The 20,560-nt window shown below is 39.1% G+C and overlaps 1 protein-coding gene across 1 annotated transcript; it reads left to right on the forward strand.

The window, feature by feature from the left end:
* Positions 1-11,708: 11,708 nt before the first annotated feature.
* On the forward strand, positions 11,709-12,410 carry LOC149155895 (uncharacterized). The gene has a single exon (XM_089444562.1). It carries the CDS (start codon positions 11,709-11,711, stop codon positions 12,408-12,410), a length of 702 nt encoding a protein of 233 aa, XP_089300688.1.
* The last annotated feature ends 8,150 nt before the right edge of the window (positions 12,411-20,560 follow it).

Consider the following 20,560-nt stretch of genomic DNA (forward strand, 5'->3'; position numbering starts at 1 on the left):
CCCCTTCCTCGCATAAATGATCTTTTAGATCAATTGAAGGAAGCTGTTTATTTCACCAAGATGGATTTGCACAGTGGATACCATCAGGTCAGAGTTGCAGAGCAAGATGCATGGAGGACTGCTTTCAAAACAAAGCAGGGATTGTGTGAATGGCTGGTTATGCCTTTTGGCTTAACTAATGCTCCTGCTACTTTCATGAGATTAATGAATGATGTACTTAGACCTTTTCTTGATGATTTTGTTATTGTGTATCTCAATGACATTTTGATTTTTAATAAAACGTGGGAAGAACATTTAAAGCATGTTAAGCAGACATTAGATGTTTTGAAAAGAGAAAAACTTTATGTTAAACTCTCAAATGAATTTGGCAAAACATCTCTAAACTACTTGGGTCATATAGTAGGGGGAGGTGAATTGAAAATAGATCCCTCTAAAGTGGCAGTCATTGTGAATTGGCCTAAAGCCAGGTCTACTACAGAAGTGAGAAGCTTGCTAGGAGCAGCACAATATTGGAGGAAGTTCATTCCTAAATTCTCCTCGATTGCAGCTCCCTTACATGCTTTAACAGGATTGAATAAGGTGTTTCAGTGGGGAGGCAAACATCAGAAAGCCTTCGACACCTTGAAAGAAAAGATTAGTACAACACCTGTACTAGCACTGCCAGATCTACAAAGACCATTTGAGATCCAAACTGATGCCAGTGACTATGCCATGGGAGCAGTGTTGACACAGCACAGTAAACCCATATGTTATCATTTTGAGACTTTTAATCCTACAGTAGTTAACTATCCTACATATGATAAAGAATTGTATGCATTAGTTTAGAGTGTGAAAAAGTGGAAACATTATTTAATGGGAAAAGAGACAGTAATACATACTGATCATCAACCACTTCAATATCTACACTCCCAAACTAAGTTGCAGCAATCAAGACATTACAGATGGATGGGTTTTCTACAACAGTTTCATTTAGTCATCAGATATAAAAAGGGCATACATAACAAGGTTGTAGACATGTTATCTAGACCCATTATAAATGCATCTACCATACTTAAGCATAATTCTGTGCTACATGAAAGCTACATAGAACAATATGCTCAGGATATGGACTTTAAAGATGTATATGCAACTTTGAGTCAAGGCAAAAGAGTAGAAGAATTGGACTATCACATGAAGGACCGACTCTTATATCATTGTGGGAAACTCTACATTCCACAAACTTAGAGGATAAAGATATTTAGGGAAGCACACACTTCTTTGATATCAGGTCACTTTGGGGTAAGTAAAACAGCTGCACACTTGCAAAGGTTTTGCTATTGGCTGAAAATGAATGAGACAATTTCTAGATATGTAAGAGGGTGTACTATTTGTGCTAAAAGCAAGCCCAGCAATAGAAAAATAGGCTTGTACACTCCATTGCCAGTTCCTTCTCACCCTTGGGAAAGTGTTTCCAAGGATTTTTTTGGAGGACTGCCTAAATCTATTAAAGGTCATGATTATTTATATGTTGTTGTGGATAGGTTCAGCAAAATGTGTATTTTGATACCTTGTAGTAAACAGATTACAACTGAACAGACTGCAAAATTGTTCTTTGAACATGTATGGGTTCATTTTGGACTACCCACTTCCATTGTATCTGATCGAGACACCCAATTTGTGGGGAAGTTTTGGTCGAGTCTGTGGGAATTGATGGACCAAACTGAAGAAAAGCACAACTTTTCATCCACAAACAAATGGCCAGACATAAGTAGTTAACAAGACAGTGATCCAGTTACTGAGAGGATATTGCAGCAAACATCCTAAGCTTTGGGATGAACACTTGTGTTATGTGCAGCATGCTTACAACAAAGCCAAAAACTCTTCTACACAGAGATCTCCTTTTGTGACCTGTTTTGGTTTCACACCAAGGTCTCCTTTAGATTTTGTCTTTGGTAAAGATACCATGGTTGATGGACACAGTGATGTGGACAAGGAAACTAGGTTCATTGAACAGATCCATGAGATCCACCAGGAAGTACAGGAACAACTGGAAAAGAGCCAGGCCAAGTACAAGGCTAGGCATGATAAGCATTGGATGGAGCATAGTTTTCAAGTTCGAGACCAAGTCTGGCTATATATCAGCAAGGACAGGATGCAAGGTGAAGGTAAAATGCTAAAGCCTATAAGGTATGGACCTTTTAGGGTACTTGAGAAGATTGGTGAAAATGGTTTTCGCCTTGATTTTCCAGCTTACATGCACATCTACTCAGTCGTAAATGCAGATTGCTTGAGATTATTTGAACCTTCAATGATTGAGGACCCTGAAGAGCAAAGTCAATTTCCTTCTATTGATGACCTGCTACTTGAATACCTTAGTGAATTGCAAGAAGACATAGTGCTGGACAGGAAGGTGGGGACGACGCGTAGGGGAAATGTGGAGTACCTCAGAATTGGCCTCAAAGGTTCAAAGCCAAGAAGTGAAAAGTGGATTGAGATTAGATAAGTGAGAAAGCAATACCCTCACTTAGTCATTGCTTGAAAACCAACTTTTGGTGGTCCAAAAGCTTTTTCAATTGGAAGGCTGTGATCTGAATTGGATCCATAGAAGACTGTTAAAGAACCATGACTGTATCAAGACGGGAAAAATCTCTAAAGAATTCAAAACAACGATCAAAAACACCTTGAACCAGTGGCAATGGAAGCCAACATGGAACGACGAGGACCTTGGTCAAAGCACACTGACCGAGGCCCATGGAGACTGCGCAAGAGGTCAAAGTAGCCCCTGGGAGCCCCGAATCAAGCAACAGAGGTGGAATTTGATGTTGTTGGGCGAACAGGGCTGTGAAGGAGGAAGCCCAAGCACTCAGACACATGGGAAGCCAGAGAACCCCGGGCAGAAAAGCGAAAAGTGCTAAACGTGCAAAGGCAGGACCCGCGCTCTGGAAAACTGACGGTATTGATTGGGACGCCCTTAAACGGTAAGAGGTTTTGGATGAGAGCGGAGTGATTCCATTCATCGATCGACATGTGGAAAGCAGAGGTGAGAGAAAACCACTTTTTATCACGCATTATTGGTCAAGCAAGTCAACCGCGCGAAACATGCGTATGGCGTTGGATCTAGGGGACTCAAATCGGACGACTGAGATTGCGCCCAATGGAGGAAGCGGAATCGATGAAGGAATGAGTTGTGATTTGTAAAGATTTGGAATTCGTTTGACCACCACAGTGGAGAAAGACTTCATCCACAATGTAATAGAAGAAATGAACTGACGAAGAAGGTTGGCGACGTTTAGAGGAGGACAAGTGGCCACTCCCTGAGCACTGATGATGACGTCGAACAAGTTACTCCAAGCGCAGCTGCATAAGGTGAATCGACAGAGGCGGAAGAGGAGCCAAACAGTCTTGGAACAGATGGTTAAAAGCCATGAATAGAGACAGAAGACACATGACAGTCAAGAGAAGTCAGTCAGTGAACCCCGAGAGGAGGACCGAACACAGAGAGATAGAAACAGAGAAGAAGGCAGTAAAGCAAAGCAGAAAGAGGACAGAGGGCCGAGCTGACCAGAGGTAGCGTCGAGCATCAGAGGATTGAGAGATCCGAGCCATCCCATAAAGGAATTTGTACGGACTGAGCACCACATTTGGCTCTTTCCACTGTAGACCAGAAGGTCATAGAGCTGGTAGGAAGAAGAAGTTTGTGTACTCAAGTGGCTTGGGGAATCCAAGAACCACCTTGCCAAGCAAACTTGCTTCAGGAGAACTCACATTGAGTCCCTTCATTGTAATTCTTTGCTTCAACACACAATAAAACAAGGCCACTGCTGAAAGTTGGACCAGATATGTAGCCCTGGAGAATAGGGTGAACTCCTTATTAAATTTTTGTTTCTTGTATTTGCTTATTGTATTTCTTTGTTGTCTTTCCATTTAATTGTCTGTGTATTGGCAATCTAATTGATCCGTTGCTTCAATAACACAGAACACACCCCAGCACATGAGTCTGTAATACCTTTAAACAATAAATCTTTAACTGATGTCACTCATAGGGTGAATATTAGATCATGTAGTTAGTCCAAAGCCACCAAGGGAAGATGTGGAGGTATCAAGACCTAAAGGAGAACATGGCCAGGCAGCAGAGCATTCAAAAGATAAGGGTGTCGAAGAAACTACCACACAAATGCCTGCAGTGACTTCAAAGCCACCAAGGGAAGATGTGAAGGTCCCAAGACCTGAAGGAGAAGATGTTGGGGTTTTTCCCGAGTTGAGAAACGATCAGAGGGAATCAGGATAAAGCAAGAGTTGGTTGAAGAATTTGTTAATGTCAATCTGCCAAACACCACACTAGCTGCGAGACTAGTGGAGGAGGTCATTGTCAAACAAGAATTTATTGAGCAATGTGAAAAAATAAGGCCTCCTCTTAAGGAAAGGTACCAATCACAATTCAGAGAAAACATGCAGCTAAAAATGGAAATCGTCAAGCTAAGGAGGCAGGTATTGCGCTTATGGAGAAAAGTGAGGAGGCACAAGAAGAATGCCATGAAACGTGGGGCCAAAACCATTTCAATAGTAGTGCAAACCGAAGACAGGCCCACAACCTCCGTGGCTACACAAACCGAGTCGTTTTTTCATTTGATCAAGGCACGAGAATTTTTTATGACTGCAGAGATTCAAAAATGGCAGGTTGCTGCATCTCGCCTTCAACGGGGGACCATACCTATGGAAGCCCACTGGGAAGGAGTGAGGGGAGTTCGTGAGCAAGCTGCGAAAATAGTTACTGATTACATGGACCAGATAGAGAAAGAGAAACGAAAGCAGGAGAAGCAACAAAAGAAAATTGAGGAACTGGAAGAGCAGGTGCAACTACTAAAGGTTGATAAGGAAGAAATGTTTGCTATGGCACAATAGGTAGTGCCTTTCTGATCCCCTGCCCGCAATTATGCTCTATTCCTCCATGAACAATATTTATTCTTTTGTTTAGAAATAATTCATCAGGAAATCAACCATGTAATAGAGGACCCAATATAGTTTTTGTGTATCTTGAAGAGTCACAATACCCTGAACCAACACCTGATGTGTGAACTCTATATGCATGATTACTTTTTGGGCGATGATCAATCATTCAACCTGGTGCCATACGTGGGGGATATTCAGTTAAGATCCTTTACCTCCTACACAGTTAATCAGGTTAAGTGGAAGAAGGCCTTCGACACGTTCGAAGAGAATCAATCAACATACCACTTGTCCTTCAGATGGAGAATTGTCAGTTTGTGAATATCTATAACAGACACCAAACCTTCTTGGAGATCGAAGGACAAAAAGGACAAATATTAGCAACCCAGAAATGGTGCGTTGACATGTGCACAAAACATTTTTTTACTTGTCAGGAGGAGGCCCGGGACAGCTGCCAGAAATGGTGGATGCTATTGTCATTAGCCGTTAGGATACGTGAACCTTTTGGGCCCCCCAAACTTTGGTCGAGCTTTAAACAGAGTACCTCGGTATATTGCATGCATGCAACTTCGTGGGATCCTATGGATGTGTTTGAGGTTCTGTTCCCCATTATCTGGCTGCCAGCTGATCAATATACCTCAGCTTATGTGGTAAGTGAGGATTGGTGGAAGGAATTCCTCCAAACAAATGGATATAAGCCTTCGAGAATAGAAATGGCTGCAAAATATGATCTCGCACAACTTCATGCTGATCACTGCAACTCCAACCCATATTTTTACAGGCGACAAACTGCACGAGGACATGTAGAAAGACTATTTGGGGGGAGATGTTGGTGGTTGAATTTGCATGTTTTTACCCACCTTTTTATCTTGTTTCCTATATCCATTTTACACCATTGTTGGTCAATTTACATTCTAAACCGCATAGGTACACCTCTTGTCATGTTGTTATGAATCATTAATCAATGAAGAATAGTCATATGAGATTTTTGCCTAGGTGGCTTGCTAATTCAATTATTCTTGCAAATTTAGAGGAAGAATGATCAGGACCTTGGTTTAACGAATGGTGACCATCGAGCTGGCAGCGCTATCCTGGGACATCAGCTGCGACGATGGATCAAAAACTCAATCAACACACTGATATATTTATATTTTGTTTTACTTTGGAATATGCTATGTAATTGTAGGCAGACAACTGCCGTAATTATAGGAGCTGTTAGTGTTAACAAATTGTATAAAGTAGAGTTATGGGGCTGTGAAAGCTGAAAGTTAATATTGCAGGAGAATTGCGTTAAATTTAAGCCTATAACAACATACTTTGTAATTTCCTTTTTATTAATGAAATCCTGATCTTCTGAGCATGTCACGACTTCTTGATCTTGCCACAGCCCTGATTAGGGAGTTGGGCCCACTCTCCTGACCAATTGTTGCTGGAATAGATGTGTGCATAGGTTTATTTTGGTTGAGTTATTTATTGATGTGAATGATTATCAGTGTGTTTCTATGAGTCTTAACTTGATATTACTCTTATTGTTGTTACAGTTATTGCTTGTTGTTACACATTGTTAAGTTTATAATTGAATGTTCAATGCTAGGTAGGGAAACTATGGCTTGCATATACTTTGCATGATAGCCTTGAAATAACTCATAGAGCCTTGGGTTGACAATTAATGTGGAATTGGGTTAACTGCATGATTCATATCTGAACACCAACACATGATATAGTTCATTCTTAAAATTTGAACTAGTAGAGATTCCAAGAGGTTGATCCATACAATGATTATGTTGCAAATAATGATAACCACGAAATAAATTAAGAGAAGTTCCTTCAAAATCATCATTTTAATTTATCTTGTTAAATCATTAAATGATTTCTTGTTTAATAATGTGTCATTTGTCGTCAAAATATAACCTAGCTCATTTTCAAAAGAAGGATTATCATCATGATTATTCATTAAATCTGTATGTTCTATATAATTTAATTCTATTGAACTTGATTCATTATCACAAACATAAGGAGATAAAGGAGGGACACTTTCATATTTTAGATTTAAATCTAGGCTTTGAGAGTGTGTAATATTTTCTTCCAATGTTGATGATTTAGAAAGATTATTATGTTCATTTGAGGGTTCAATAGAAGTACTTGTAAGATCAAGATTTACTCGTGGAGATTCCTCTTTATGTTCATTATGAGTTATTTCAATATGAGTTTTAACAATTGAGGTAACTTTCTCAATCAAAACTTACTTAGGGGGTAAGTTCTCATGATGAAATCTGTATCATAATAACATAAATCCATCAGAAAACTCGCTAATAGTTTCATTTTCATGGATGGTTAAGTTATAACCTTCCAAGCACAATTTCTCATAACTATTATTGTGACAGGCCAAAAAGAATACTTGCATGAAGTGGTTCCAAGAGTGAATAAACTCAGCCAGTAACATCTTGTATGACTCCTGAATCCTTACTAGAAACATGAGAGTAAATAAACTGCAAATTTCATTATCATTAGTTATGCTAAATCACTTACATTTATCTATAAATTGATGAACATGATCTAAAGCAGAAATTTCATTCTCACCATCATATTGCAATTCAGATAAGGATTCAAGTTGCCTCTTGGGTATGCCTTTGGTAGGTTTGCATGAACTAAAAGCATGACCCAAAGTAGAAATGCACAGAAGAGCCATAGTTAAAAAAAAAATTCAAAACAAGACTCCACACAGATCATCTAGTTGTGGTCCTCCTTCTAGTGACATAAATGTTGATGGGAAAAAATAACCTCCATCAACGTCAGGGAGACCACCCTGTCAGGGCCCCAAGTTAGACTCTTTTTCGTTGAAGATGGTAATTCTAACTGGTTATAGGCCCAATTATCCCATTCCTAAGATTATCCTAAAGTTAATCTAACCTAAACTAAGTATTATTCTAACCTAATCCTATTGCGTTATGCCAAAAGGGATATTAAATGTTAACCCTATTTGAAACTACCTTAAATATGGATTAATACTATTCTAATATTAATATTAGATTAGATATTAATCTAAATTAGTATAAATCCCTTATATTACATCTATGTTAACATGTCCTAGGTTATGTACTTAATATTATCTATTATGACCTATAATAGAATACTAACTAACTATATTATACATATATCTAACTATGCATTAATACTAGATTCTAATGAAATATGTAATATGCTATATTAATACTATTCTACAATAAAAATATTATATATAATACAATTGATGTAATACTATTAATACACTACTTTATTATACTGTAATTTAATATAATTGTATTCAAATGTTCAATTTGAAGAAATGTTATTATATATATTTCTAATTCATTACTATCAATCCTAACACTAACTATCCTAACTCAATCTAACTATATAAAGAAATGTACAATTCATTTAATTAATATTAAACCTAATGTAATACGATAATATAATATTATACTATACTAGTATGTGACTCAACTATATTATAATGTAATATAACTATATTAATACATAATACTATTAATGTAATATTATTAATACATTACTTTATTATACTATAATTTAATATAATTGTTTTCAAATGTTCAATTCGAAGAAATGTTATTATAATATTTCTAATTCTTACTATCAATCCTAAGAGTAACTATCCTAACTCAATCTAACTATATAAAGCGATTGTATCACTTCATTTAATTAATATTAATATATTATCAATCCTAAGACTAACTATCCTAACTCAATCTAACTCTATAAAGAAATGTACAATTCATTTAATTAATATTAAACCTAATGTAATACAATAATATAATATTATACTATACTAGTATGTTACTCAACTATATTATAATGTAATATAACTATATTAATATATAATACTATTAACTCAACTATATTATAATGTAATATAACTATATTAATATATAATACTATTAATGTAATACTATTAATACACTACTTTATTATACTATAATTTAATATAATTGTATTCAAATATTAAATTTGGAAGAAATATTATTTTATATATATATATATATATATTTCTAATTCATTACTATCAATCCTAAGGCTAACTATCCTAACTCAATCTAACTATATAAAGCAATTGTATCACTTTAGTATAATATAATATTATACTACACTAGTATGTTACTCAACTATATTATAATGTAATATAACTACATTAATGTTATAAATCTAAATATGGATTCTCATAAAGTGTTAGTATTCTAATGTTAGATCTAATACTACAATGCTCTCACTATAATTTATCCTATATATGATATTACCGTAAAAGTATATATTGCTAGTTGCATTGTCAATTAGATATTAAAATCTCTTATATAATTACACATGTTACAAAATGTCAAATATTAAATATTCAAAATCTAACAATTATATATATATATATATATAAAGATTTCTTTTTGGTTTGAATTTTAAAGTTTTGAATGAAGGATTTAGCTCAAGAAAGAAGATTAATCGATATAATGGGTCGATCAATCTACCAAGGTGTTTTGCCTCGACGAAAGAGGATTTTAAAGAAATGTGAAAATACAAATGCAAATCTTATCTATAATGCAAACAAGAAATGAAATTCAACCTAACATGGCAATATTTAAATAGTCCTCATTCTGCCAATTGGAAGGAACTAAGAGAAGAAGATTCTTTGAAAATATGGATTCAATATTTGATTTACTATTATGTTCTAAAAATAGTTCAATAAACACAACAACAAGTGAGATGACATAGTATTGCAATTTACTAATAATTAGTTATCAGTGAATTGCAAATCAGTTCCATTGAATTCCTATTTAGATACCTATGAAGATAGCCACACAAAAATCAATTAGTATAAAGGAATTAAAATTACAATAATGCAATTGATTTGTTGAATCTAAAGAAAGGAGTCTGTTGTACATGATAGAAATTATCAAAACTTCGGTGAAGAGGGAGGGTTTCGGTGGATGAGGGTTTCAGAGGAGGAGAAGATCTGAACAGACTGTCCTGTAGGAAAATTTGAAGCAAAGAAGAAACGCAGGGAGCGCGGTCCAAACTACGAAAGTCCAAATCAGGGATTTCCAGACCATAGCAAAGAGGGAACGAAGGGAGAAGTAAGCGCTGAGGGGCCAAATGGAAAAAACGAGGGGAGGGGAGAGATCCCCTCCTACAAGTGCATGGCAATGGGAGAGGCAAGCAAGGAGCGAATGCGGAATGGAATGAAGCCAAATAACGGAGAGAACCCAGCAAGCGGAGCAAACTGGTAGACGGGTCTGAGGGGTAAATGTCTCCCCAGGGCATCGAAGAAACCCAGGTTCGTAATACCAAGTAACAAACTTGAAGAGTATAGGAGTTATATGAAAGACTATGCATTAATATGTAAATTTGTAGGGTTCTCGCCGTCAGAGAAGGACTTATCTAAATGGATACAATAGAGATGGAAACCTAAGGGGCATGTGGAACTAAAACTAGGAGCGAAGGTTTTTTTACCGTAATATTCTCTAACATAGAAGACAAGGAAAGGATTTTCGAGGGAGGACCCTATTTCATGAATAATGCAGGCCTATTTATGCGACACTGGGAAGACTGCTACAATCCAGACAAAGAGAAAATGCTAGCTGCCCTGGTTTGGATAAAATTCTTTGGGCTTCCAATGGAGTTTGGGACCCAAAGATTTTAGAAGGAATAGGGAATACAATAGGGTCATTTGTGAAAGTCGCAGAATCTACAAAAAGAGGAAGATACACATCATATGCCAGAATATGCGCGTATATGAATATAACTGAACCCCTCCCAGACTTCATTGAGTTGGAATATCATGATGAGATATGGCAACAACTAGTGGACTACGAGCACATACCGTTGCGGTGCAGACGATGTCATGAATATGGTCATCTTTTTAGACAATGCCCATTAAACAGAACAGAGGATGCAAAGGATAAGAGAGAAGAAGAGAGAATAACAACAGAGGAACCTGGACGGGGGGAAGAGGGTTTTAAAGAAGTTCAGCATAAAAAGAAATCAGGGTTTAATAAACCCCAACAACAAATGCCAAAGGAAAATAGTTCCCTGGAAACGCAAAACAAATTCAAAGTCCTCCAGGAAGAAGAGACCGAGATGGGGGAAAAAGAAGACAGTGAGGAAGAGACAATGGAAAACTCAAAAGAATCAGGAAAACAAGTATCAGGACAAAAAGAAATAGAACACGGGGAGGCAGAGGAAAAAGGAGAACAGACAAATGAACAAACAAAAATGGAGATAGATCCACAAAAAGATAACGGAGGAGAAGAGGAGCGCATAATGAGGAAACTGTTGCAGGAATGGAGGCTGTTAGATGAAAGATTCATTCCGGAGGAGCAAAAGCAAATATATAAAGAAGCCTTCCAAAAATATAAGAAAAAAGTAGGGGAAACAGCAGCAAATAAATTGGAACAGACAGAAATACAAGGAAATCAGAACATGGGAATGAGCAGCTCTAGAAAAGGAGGAAGAAAGAGGGGCAGGCACTTGATGAGCGAGACAATTCAGGAGGTAGGAGAGATGCTGGTGAACTCTGGAAGAGTCATACCTCTATCAGAGGTATTCCAACTACCACCAAAATTATTAAAATGATTATTACAAGTTGGAACATTAGAGGCCTTAACAGTAGAGGTAAACAAAGATACCTGAAAGATAGATTAAAAAGAGATAAACCAAGTATAATGATAGTCCAAGAAACAAAGATTAGTACGGAAAAAATGAAAGAAATAATGAGCAGGGGAAATAATGGGTATGAGATAATGGGGCAGGATGCGACAGGCAGTGCAGGAGGATTGGCAATCATATGGAACCCGGAGGAAATACAATTTGAAAATTGGATAAGCCTCCCACGAATTCTCTCAGGAACTTTTAAGGTAATAGGATCATCGGAGTGGGTAGTCTTATTAGGAGTGTATGGACCACATTCCCCAACAGAACGAAAAGGATTCCTTCAAAATCTAAAAGCAATGAGAAGACTTATTCCAGAGAAGCCATGGATTATAGGTGGTGATTTTAATATGATTACGACCTTAGAAGAAAAGAGTGGAGGATTGAGAAGGATAGATTCAGATATGGAAGCGTTTAGAGATATGATATCAGAACAAAGAATGGTGGACATTCAAACAATAAATGGTACCCATACATGGAATAATCGTAGAGGAGGGACACATCAAATAGCCTCAAGATTGGACAAATTCCTTATCTCTGAACAAATCATGATGAAAGATGTGTTCATAGAAGCCATGATCCTACCAGTAGTAGGCTCAGACCACTGGCCAATAAAGTTGGAGATCGACCTCAAGCAGAGCCCCAAAAGAAGACCGTTTAGGTTTGAAGCCTTTTGGCTTAGAGACCAGAAGTTTCTACCTAAAATAGAAGAATGGTGGACTAAGAGCAGGCAAAGTGGAAGAAGTAAGATGCAAACATTCCAACTTAAATTGAAAGAACTTAGGGGAAAATAAAAAAATGGAATAAAGAGGAATTCGAGGACATCTTCAAAGAGCAGCAATGCTTAGACCAGAGAATGAATGAGCTGCAATAGAAGAATATACTGGAGGGTAGAACTGAAGAGAGAAGCAGAGAAGAAGGCATAGTAATAGGCCAATTAGAAGAGTGAAGAAAACAGGAAGAAATTTTATGGAAACAAAAGTCCAGAGTTCAGTGGCTCAGAGAAGGAGAGAGAAACACAAAGTTCTTTCACAAGGCCATGATCCAGCACAGACAGAGGAATAGGATCTTCCCAATTAAAAGCACGGAAGGCCAATGCATAACTCAGCACGAGGAAATGGAACAGGAGTTGGTAAGTCACTTCAAAGGTATACTCACCGAACCCCAAAGAAACAGAATAGAGGCCATAGGCAGGATTAGTAAGGAAATTCCCAAGCTTGTAACCAGAGACCAAAATTTAGCCTTGATGAGGGCAACAACCCTAGAGGAAGTGGAGGAAACAGTGAAGGGCTTGAAAAGAAATAAAGCCCCAGGTCCAGATGGATATACAACGAAATTTTACCAAGCTTGTTGGCAATTCATAGGAGAAGAAATCTTAGAGGTGGTGGAGGAAGCGCGCCGACATCAAAGGGTATGGCCTAGACTAAACTCTACTTTATTAACCCTCATTCCCAAAACGACTCATTCAGAATCAGCAGAGGGCTTCCGGCCGATTGCCCTTTGTAACGTTATCTACAAGATTATAGCCACCTTAATGGTCAAAAGACTTAAACCAATCTTGCCTAGCATAATATCCCCAGAACAGATAGGGTTCGTGGAAGGGAGGAAAATCTTAGATGGGCTGGTAGTATCTCAAGAATTTATACATACCTTAAAACAAAAAAAGGAACCAGGCATGATGATCAAACTGGATTTGTCAAAAGCATACGACCGACTAAACTGGAAATATCTAGAATCAATTCTTCAGGCCTATGGGTTCTGCAACTGATGGGTGAAATGGATATTCAGCATGATATCCACGCCGAACTTTTCCATCCTCCTAAACGGTACACCAACTACAACCTTTAACGCTTCAAGAGGTCTGCGCCAAGGAGACCCTCTATCTCCATTCTTGTTTATAATAGCAGCTGAAGGATTAGGAAGGTACATCAAGAAAGAGATGAGAGAAAGGAAAATTAAAGGGCTGCACCCATGGGGAAACAACATCCCTGTCACTCACCAACAGTTTGTAGATGATATCATGATATTTTGTAAGGTATCAATGAGAGAAGTCAAAAAGGTAAAGGAGATCCTAGAGGTATTCATGGAAGCTTCAGGTACTGAAATAAACAAGGATAAATCGAGCACCTTTATCTTCAACTCACCTGAAATGGTTAAAACCCACCTGACAAGAACGATGGGGTTCAGAAAGGGAGAGCTACCCACTAAATACCTAGGAACCATGCTCGACATAAGCTCGCTAAGGATAGCTAACTGGCAGCCCATTCTAGAGAAACTTAAGAACAGATTAGGTAACTGGTCCTTTAGGACTCTTAATATAGCAGCCAAATTGGTGCTTCTTAAATTGACTCTACAATCAATCCCAATCTACCCCTATCGGTAATGGCAGTACCGAAAGGTTTCTGTGTCAAAATGATTGAGATCTACAGGAAATTCTTATGGGGAGGACCAAAACAGTAGAAGAAATGGGCCCTAATTTCATGGAACGACTTAACAAAAACAAAGGAGGAGGGGGGGCTAGGGTTAAGAGATCCATTTATATTAAATCAGGTCCTAGCGGCGAAACTTTGGTGGTGGTGGATGAATGGAGGCAAAGATTTATGGAAGGAAATATGGACACTAAAATATAACATGCCCACAGCAGCTGAAGAAATTATGAGAAAGGAAGTGATGCCAAAAGGATCTACGATATGGGAATTGGCGAGCCAGAATAGAGACATCATAAATCGACATGCTTTTTGGGAAATAAGAAATGGAAGGACAACAAAATTCTGGGAGGAAGCCTGGCAACAGAGGGGAAGAATGGTGGAAATTCAGGAGCTGCAAAACATTTACAGGGAAGCCAAGGCCAAAGGCTTAATCCATGTCAAAGACTACTGGAAGGAAGGAGGAGAAAATGAGATGTGGAGGGAATGGATAGGACCTGAAGAATGGGATAATAACATCGATGAGGAGCTAAAAGCCAGGATAATAAAGGAGATGGACTCAAGAAGGATTAAAAACAGAGATGGACCAGATATCCTCAGATGGGGCGGAACCACAAAAGGCACCTTCACAGTCAAAGAAGCATATATTATAAAGGCCAAGAAAGCACAGGAGGATCGAACACAAGAGTGGAATCAATTATGGAAGAATAGGTGGTGGCCAAAGGTCACCATATTTGCCTGGTTAGTGGGCAGAAGACGCATACTTACATGGGATCAAATCCAGAAAAGAGGGTTCCTAGGACCACCAAGATGTAGCTTATGTAGACAAAATGTCGAAGATCAGGAACATATCTTAAACTGTTGTTCGGTAGCCCAGCATCAATGGGAAGAGACTAGAAGCCTCTTTGGAAAGTCGAACCGAAACCCCCTGGACATAGTACAAACTCTATTCCAATGGGGGAAGGGACAATTTCAAAGCCCGGTGGTCAGAAGAGTATGGAACTTGGTAATGGGTTTCAACATATGGAACATCTGGAAAGAGAGAAATAGAAGGATTTTTCAAGGTAAGACCACTACCCCTGAGGACTTATGGAAAAGAACTAAAAACCTAATAAGAGAAACAATTCTATCGGAAGCGTGGGATCAGGAAGATTGGAGAACTTCGGAGGAAGAGAGTTGTATTTTAAGAAAGCTAAACTTGGAACTTGGGATGGTTCACCCTCAGCAACAAAAATCACAGCGTACAAAGAACCAAAGCCCAACAGTGTTCATTCGCCCTCAGTGTTATCGCTCAGGTTGTCCTTAAAGCTCCTTAAAGGATACGGCCGAGGTAACCACAACCAATCTTTGGACTGCAGGTTCTAGCCCACCCGCAATCAGAGAGGGCTCTCTCTTAATGACTTAGCTTTGTTGATGATGATTTTAGGCTAGTTGTTGAGTTCAAGGGGTTTTGTTTGAGTTTTGGTGGGATGGATGAGGCTTCCAAGTAGAGAGGTAAGTATAGTGTGAGAGTTTCAAACCATTGGGCATGGAGTCAAGGAGTGGGATTGCTGGTGCGTTTTCTTGGTCACAAGAGGAATGTGGAGCAAGATAGATACACATGAAACAACTTTCAAGCTAAATGGAGGTGGATTGAAGGCTAAGGAATGAGGGGCAATTAAGAATCTCTCATTTGGATTAATCAGAGGGAAGGTGAATGAGCTCTATCTAGGAGCAATAGAGAATCCCTAGATAACCATCAAACATGAATGAAACAGAGCAAATATGAGCCATGAGGAATTCATATTTATGCCTGAATTAGAAGAAAACATATAGAAGTCACAGAAACTGAGCATAGAGTGCAGCCACGCAAATTCTAAGCTAATCTTTCTTTCTGTAACTTAGATGGTGATATACATATGATAAAAACATGTATGAATTTAAAACAGAGATAAGAGACACTTATTGGATCATGTTGCAACACAAGAATTCCATATTCATTCTTCAGAACAGTAACAACACATCAGAGAGTCCATCCTCCAAGCTTTTCAGCAGTCTTTGATTAAAGAAAACATATCAGATATACAGAGCGAGTTTCTCGTGGAGCAACTCAAACAACCAACCCTTTAAACAATGCATTAGGGTGGTTTATATAGGGAAAATATATAAAAATATCCATTACAGCAGATCTTAAACAGATCCGAGGGAAATGATTTTATTAATCTAATCTGGTCGTGGAATTAATGCAAGAAGATATCTAAGTGCCGCGCTGGGGCAACTGCCTCAAAAAATGAGTGGAAATCTATCCTTATGGCTCTGTGCGGTTCATTCAGCCATAACTGTGCTTTGGGCTTTGATCCCCTGCTCTTGAGTGGCTTTGATGTGCATTAACTGTGATCTGAGAGCCTTTAAATGGCTGTACCGCTTTCTTTGACTTTGCTTGGGGGCTTTTAATGTTCGCCCGCTTCGATCTGATACTCTTTGCCACTTCACTGATACTCTTTGATTTAATCAAGGCTTCATCTTTCCTCTGATACTCTTTGACACTTGAATCGGGCCATTTTCTCTCCCTCGGCGTGTTTGAAACTGTCAAATCGCCTCTTTTCTGCCCTTTCAAGGCAAGAATGGCTGCTGCAAATGATTTCCGTGGCTTTTGGAATGCTACTGGCGCTGGCCGATTTGAATAGGAATCATAAATGAAGAAATCCTGTTAAAACTGCGAATTTTTGGGCCTCTTGGAAGCCGAACGATATGAGGCTTTCCATTTTGGTCATTTTTTCTTAGCAATGCGCGATTAGCGCTATGCTAATCGCGCATTGAAAACTGCCTCAGTTTTTTATTCCGGGCTCTCTTTGCTGCGATTTGCGCCCTTATTGCCTTCCTTTAGTGATGACGTCGGCATGACGTCAGTGTGAAGTCAGCAGGGGGTCCCAGTACGGTAGTGACGTGGCAGGGTGATGTGGCAGGGTGACGTGGCAGTACGGCGGGGATTAACTCGGAGATCGGCAATCGGCAAGGACAAAGGGCAATGGTTTTTATATATATGATGCGATGGGAGCGATCGCCGATTTCGGAAAGGCGACATGGCATGCGGCTGTGTGATAATGGAAAATATTGCAAAAATGAATGGATCACAATACGATATGCTTTCGGATGCGATAGCAATATCGCATCGGCGGATGAGAGGGGGGCGTATGTATATAGGTAGAAAAAACCTTGCGACTGCCGATCGCGACATCGCATCGGCGAAGCGATATCGGGAGAGTATAAAGGGGTGGGCCAATTAATGAATGCTGCAACCTCCGACAGCGATATCGCGTCGGAGGAGAGGAAAACTCATCGGAGGAAGGTTAATGCAATCGGAAGAGGCTTTTTTTAAAGTTTTGGAAGGGTTCTTGATGCATCGAAATGAGTCTGATGGCATTTGAAGGGGGTTTTTGTGTTTTGGAAGGAGTCCAAACACCTTAGGAAGATGGCTTTTTGAGCGAAATGAGGGTTCTTACTAAGTTTCAAGTAAACTTAGTAATTCCCAAGCAATACTTATGGTTATATTTCAACCAGAGGAAGGGATAAGTATATAGGGGAATTATTAACATAGCGTTAGTCGGGGGAGGGGAAAAAGATAAGGAGTTACATAATAAAGTCAGCAGTTAATATGAAATGTGATGAGAGAGCGCTAAGTATGCGAATCTTAGGCTATTAAGGGGAAAATGACTTGTATAAGACATATAAGCATCCTTAAGCAAAGCAGATCTTTACTTAGGCAATGATATGGCAAATGATGAAACTTAAGAGATATCAAGCAGATCTTGACCTCTTTGGGGGGGTTAGTAAATGATTTGGGGAATAAGAAGAAGGGGGAGTTAGACATGCCTCGCTTGAAGTCCTCCAAGGGAAAATTGCATTGCATTTGTGATCTGAATGGATATGACACTGGCAAAATGGGTCTCATGCCATGACTCTGCAACCACCAGAACTACCTACCCAGCCTACTTGCCTAACATTTTCTCTTCTTTTGGTTTGGGTGCACTTGAACTAGCATACCCAGCTTTTCATTCTTTTCTTCTTGCTGTGCTCCTATCTACATCTACACTTATTTCTTCCAAGGGCCCAGATTAAGCAGTTGGGCTCCTTTTTTTCTCTACCTATCTACAAATATGCCAAGATTAAGCTGTTTGGACAGATAATTATTCTCTATATTCTACAACAGGAAATTGAAACCTAGGGAGACCAAGATTAAGCTGTTTGGCCCTCCCTTAACTGAAAACTCCTAAAAAATGGATCCACTCATCAAAATGGAACATAACAGTGGCACTTAGACTAGTACATTCTCATGGACACTTCTCTCGCCTCTGTAGCAAATATGGAACGTTGCAGCATGCAAAGTATGACATATTTGGCATGTAAAAATGTCGATCATGAAAGATGAATACCTGCTGCAGCAGGAGGCTAACACTCAGGACGGCTTCATCAAACTTAATTTTGACGGAGCATCAAAAGGAAATCTGGGACCTGCTGGATACAGCGGGATCTTCAGAGATAGCCAAGGCCAAACCAGATGGATCTATGCAGACAGAGGAGGTATAATGAGTAACAATGAAGCCGAGTTCATGGCAGCATATCAAGGAATTAGGATCGCAATAAGAAATGGATATATGAAATTAGAAATAGAAGGTGACTCAAATTTGGTAATAGAGACAATCAGAAAACTAAATCATGGCAAGTCATGGGAACAGGTGGCTAAGAGCTGGAGGACGGCGGGTCTCATCCAGGACTTAGAAGAATCTATGAAACGTATTGAGTATAAGGTCATTCATCATGTAAGAAGAGAAGGCAATAGACCAGCAGACTACCTGGCAAACTGGGGATGCAACGAACCAGATGGAAAAGTAGATACCATATGGACATCCCAGCTGGCCACGACAAGATGGGAAAACCTAAACCGAATCACCAAACAGGATAATAATGATACAATACAGCCATGATCATGCTAACACACATACCCCGATCAGGGTGGAGAAAGGTGGAAGGCAAAACGTTATGATGGGATGTAGTAATGGGCAGCACTCGCCACACCTCAAGGCTATCATTATAAGGCTAGCAGCGACGACATGCAGAGCAGAACACAAACCAAGACAAGAAACAGGAAGAATTATAAAAATGGCAGGGGAGAAGAACGGCGGCGATCATCCGATGCAACAAGGGTTAGGTGGCGGTATACCTACAAGAGCAGGAGAAGGAAGGAGGATAGACATTCCGAAGACCGGAAAGGTGGCGGAGAGTGAAGCAGGTTGGCAGAGAGACCTTGGGCATCATCTTAAAAGAGAGCAATATGGTATGGCAGAGGGAGGAAGGAAGGAAAGGCAGTTGAAGGAGGGAGAAGGGAGGAATACACTGAGGGAGCAAGAGCGAACGGAGGAAGAAGAAGGAAATTGCAGGGAAACGAAAATGGAGATCGGGAAGGAGGATTGCAGGGCGAAGGTGAATTTTGAGGTAGGGAAAAGAAGCAGGAGTAACAATAGGGGTAGACCTTCAAGAAGAGGAAAAGGCAGGAGGCGTAGGGGTTGTGGAAGAACGTGGCAGGAGGACCATTTCGAGCCTGAGACACCGGTTTCAAACCAGCAGAAACGAGGACGACGTTCCTCAGAGCAGGTCGCTCAGGAAGTGGAGAAAGCATATATCAAAGGAACTAATGAGGAAATCAGAAGGATTATAGATGCTCTGGAGAATAAAGTCCTGGAAGAGGCCTCTGATCCTGAAATGGAGGAATGGAACATCCTCATCTCGGACCCTGGGAATACAAGAGGGCGACTATCGTTATATAAGCAGGCACTGCATATGTATTGGGTTATGAAACATCTGTTAGCCAGAGCAATGGAGCAAGTCGCTGTAGAGATAACAGAGGTAGCTCAAGGCCTGCCGGATATGCAAAAGGAGATGACAAATTTGCAGCTTATGATATGGAGGCAGGACAGCAGAATGGAGGAAATCCGCGGCATGCTGAAGGAATTAACCAATGCAAAGCGGGAGGAGGAAATCAAGCAAGAAATCATTGTAGACTGAAGTTTTACTCTGTTATCTTTTGAATTTTCTTATAAGCATTAGAGAACCAGATAGTATGGGAAAATTTTGATATGTAATCGCTGCTAGGCCTTAAGAGATAGAATGCAGATAGGATGTTGTTTTGAATTTAATTATGATGATACTCCAGATAGGTTGGCAAGTTGACATACTCAGACTTTGGGTAACCAACAGACCCGGTTTCCCTCCGGGGCGGGTTGAGGTTACCCATGACTGTATATTTTATTTTGACTGTATATAATAGAAATGATAATACCGTAGCTTACAAAAAAAAAATTACAATAATGCAATTATCCACTAATATTACTTATTAAAAAAAATGAAACAAAAATTCTCATCAGAAACACAAATAAACATATAACTTTTTAAATATTGCAAAAAAAACACAAGTTATACAAGAGTTCTACAATGAATTATACAATCTTTCAAAAATTGTCTTTGCAATTACAAAGGAAATC

Source organism: Pinus tabuliformis, chromosome 9 (genome assembly GCF_031772625.1).
Source record: "Pinus tabuliformis cultivar Carrire ecotype Pingquan chromosome 9, CPIR1, whole genome shotgun sequence".
Classification (NCBI taxonomy): domain Eukaryota; kingdom Viridiplantae; phylum Streptophyta; class Pinopsida; order Pinales; family Pinaceae; genus Pinus; species Pinus tabuliformis.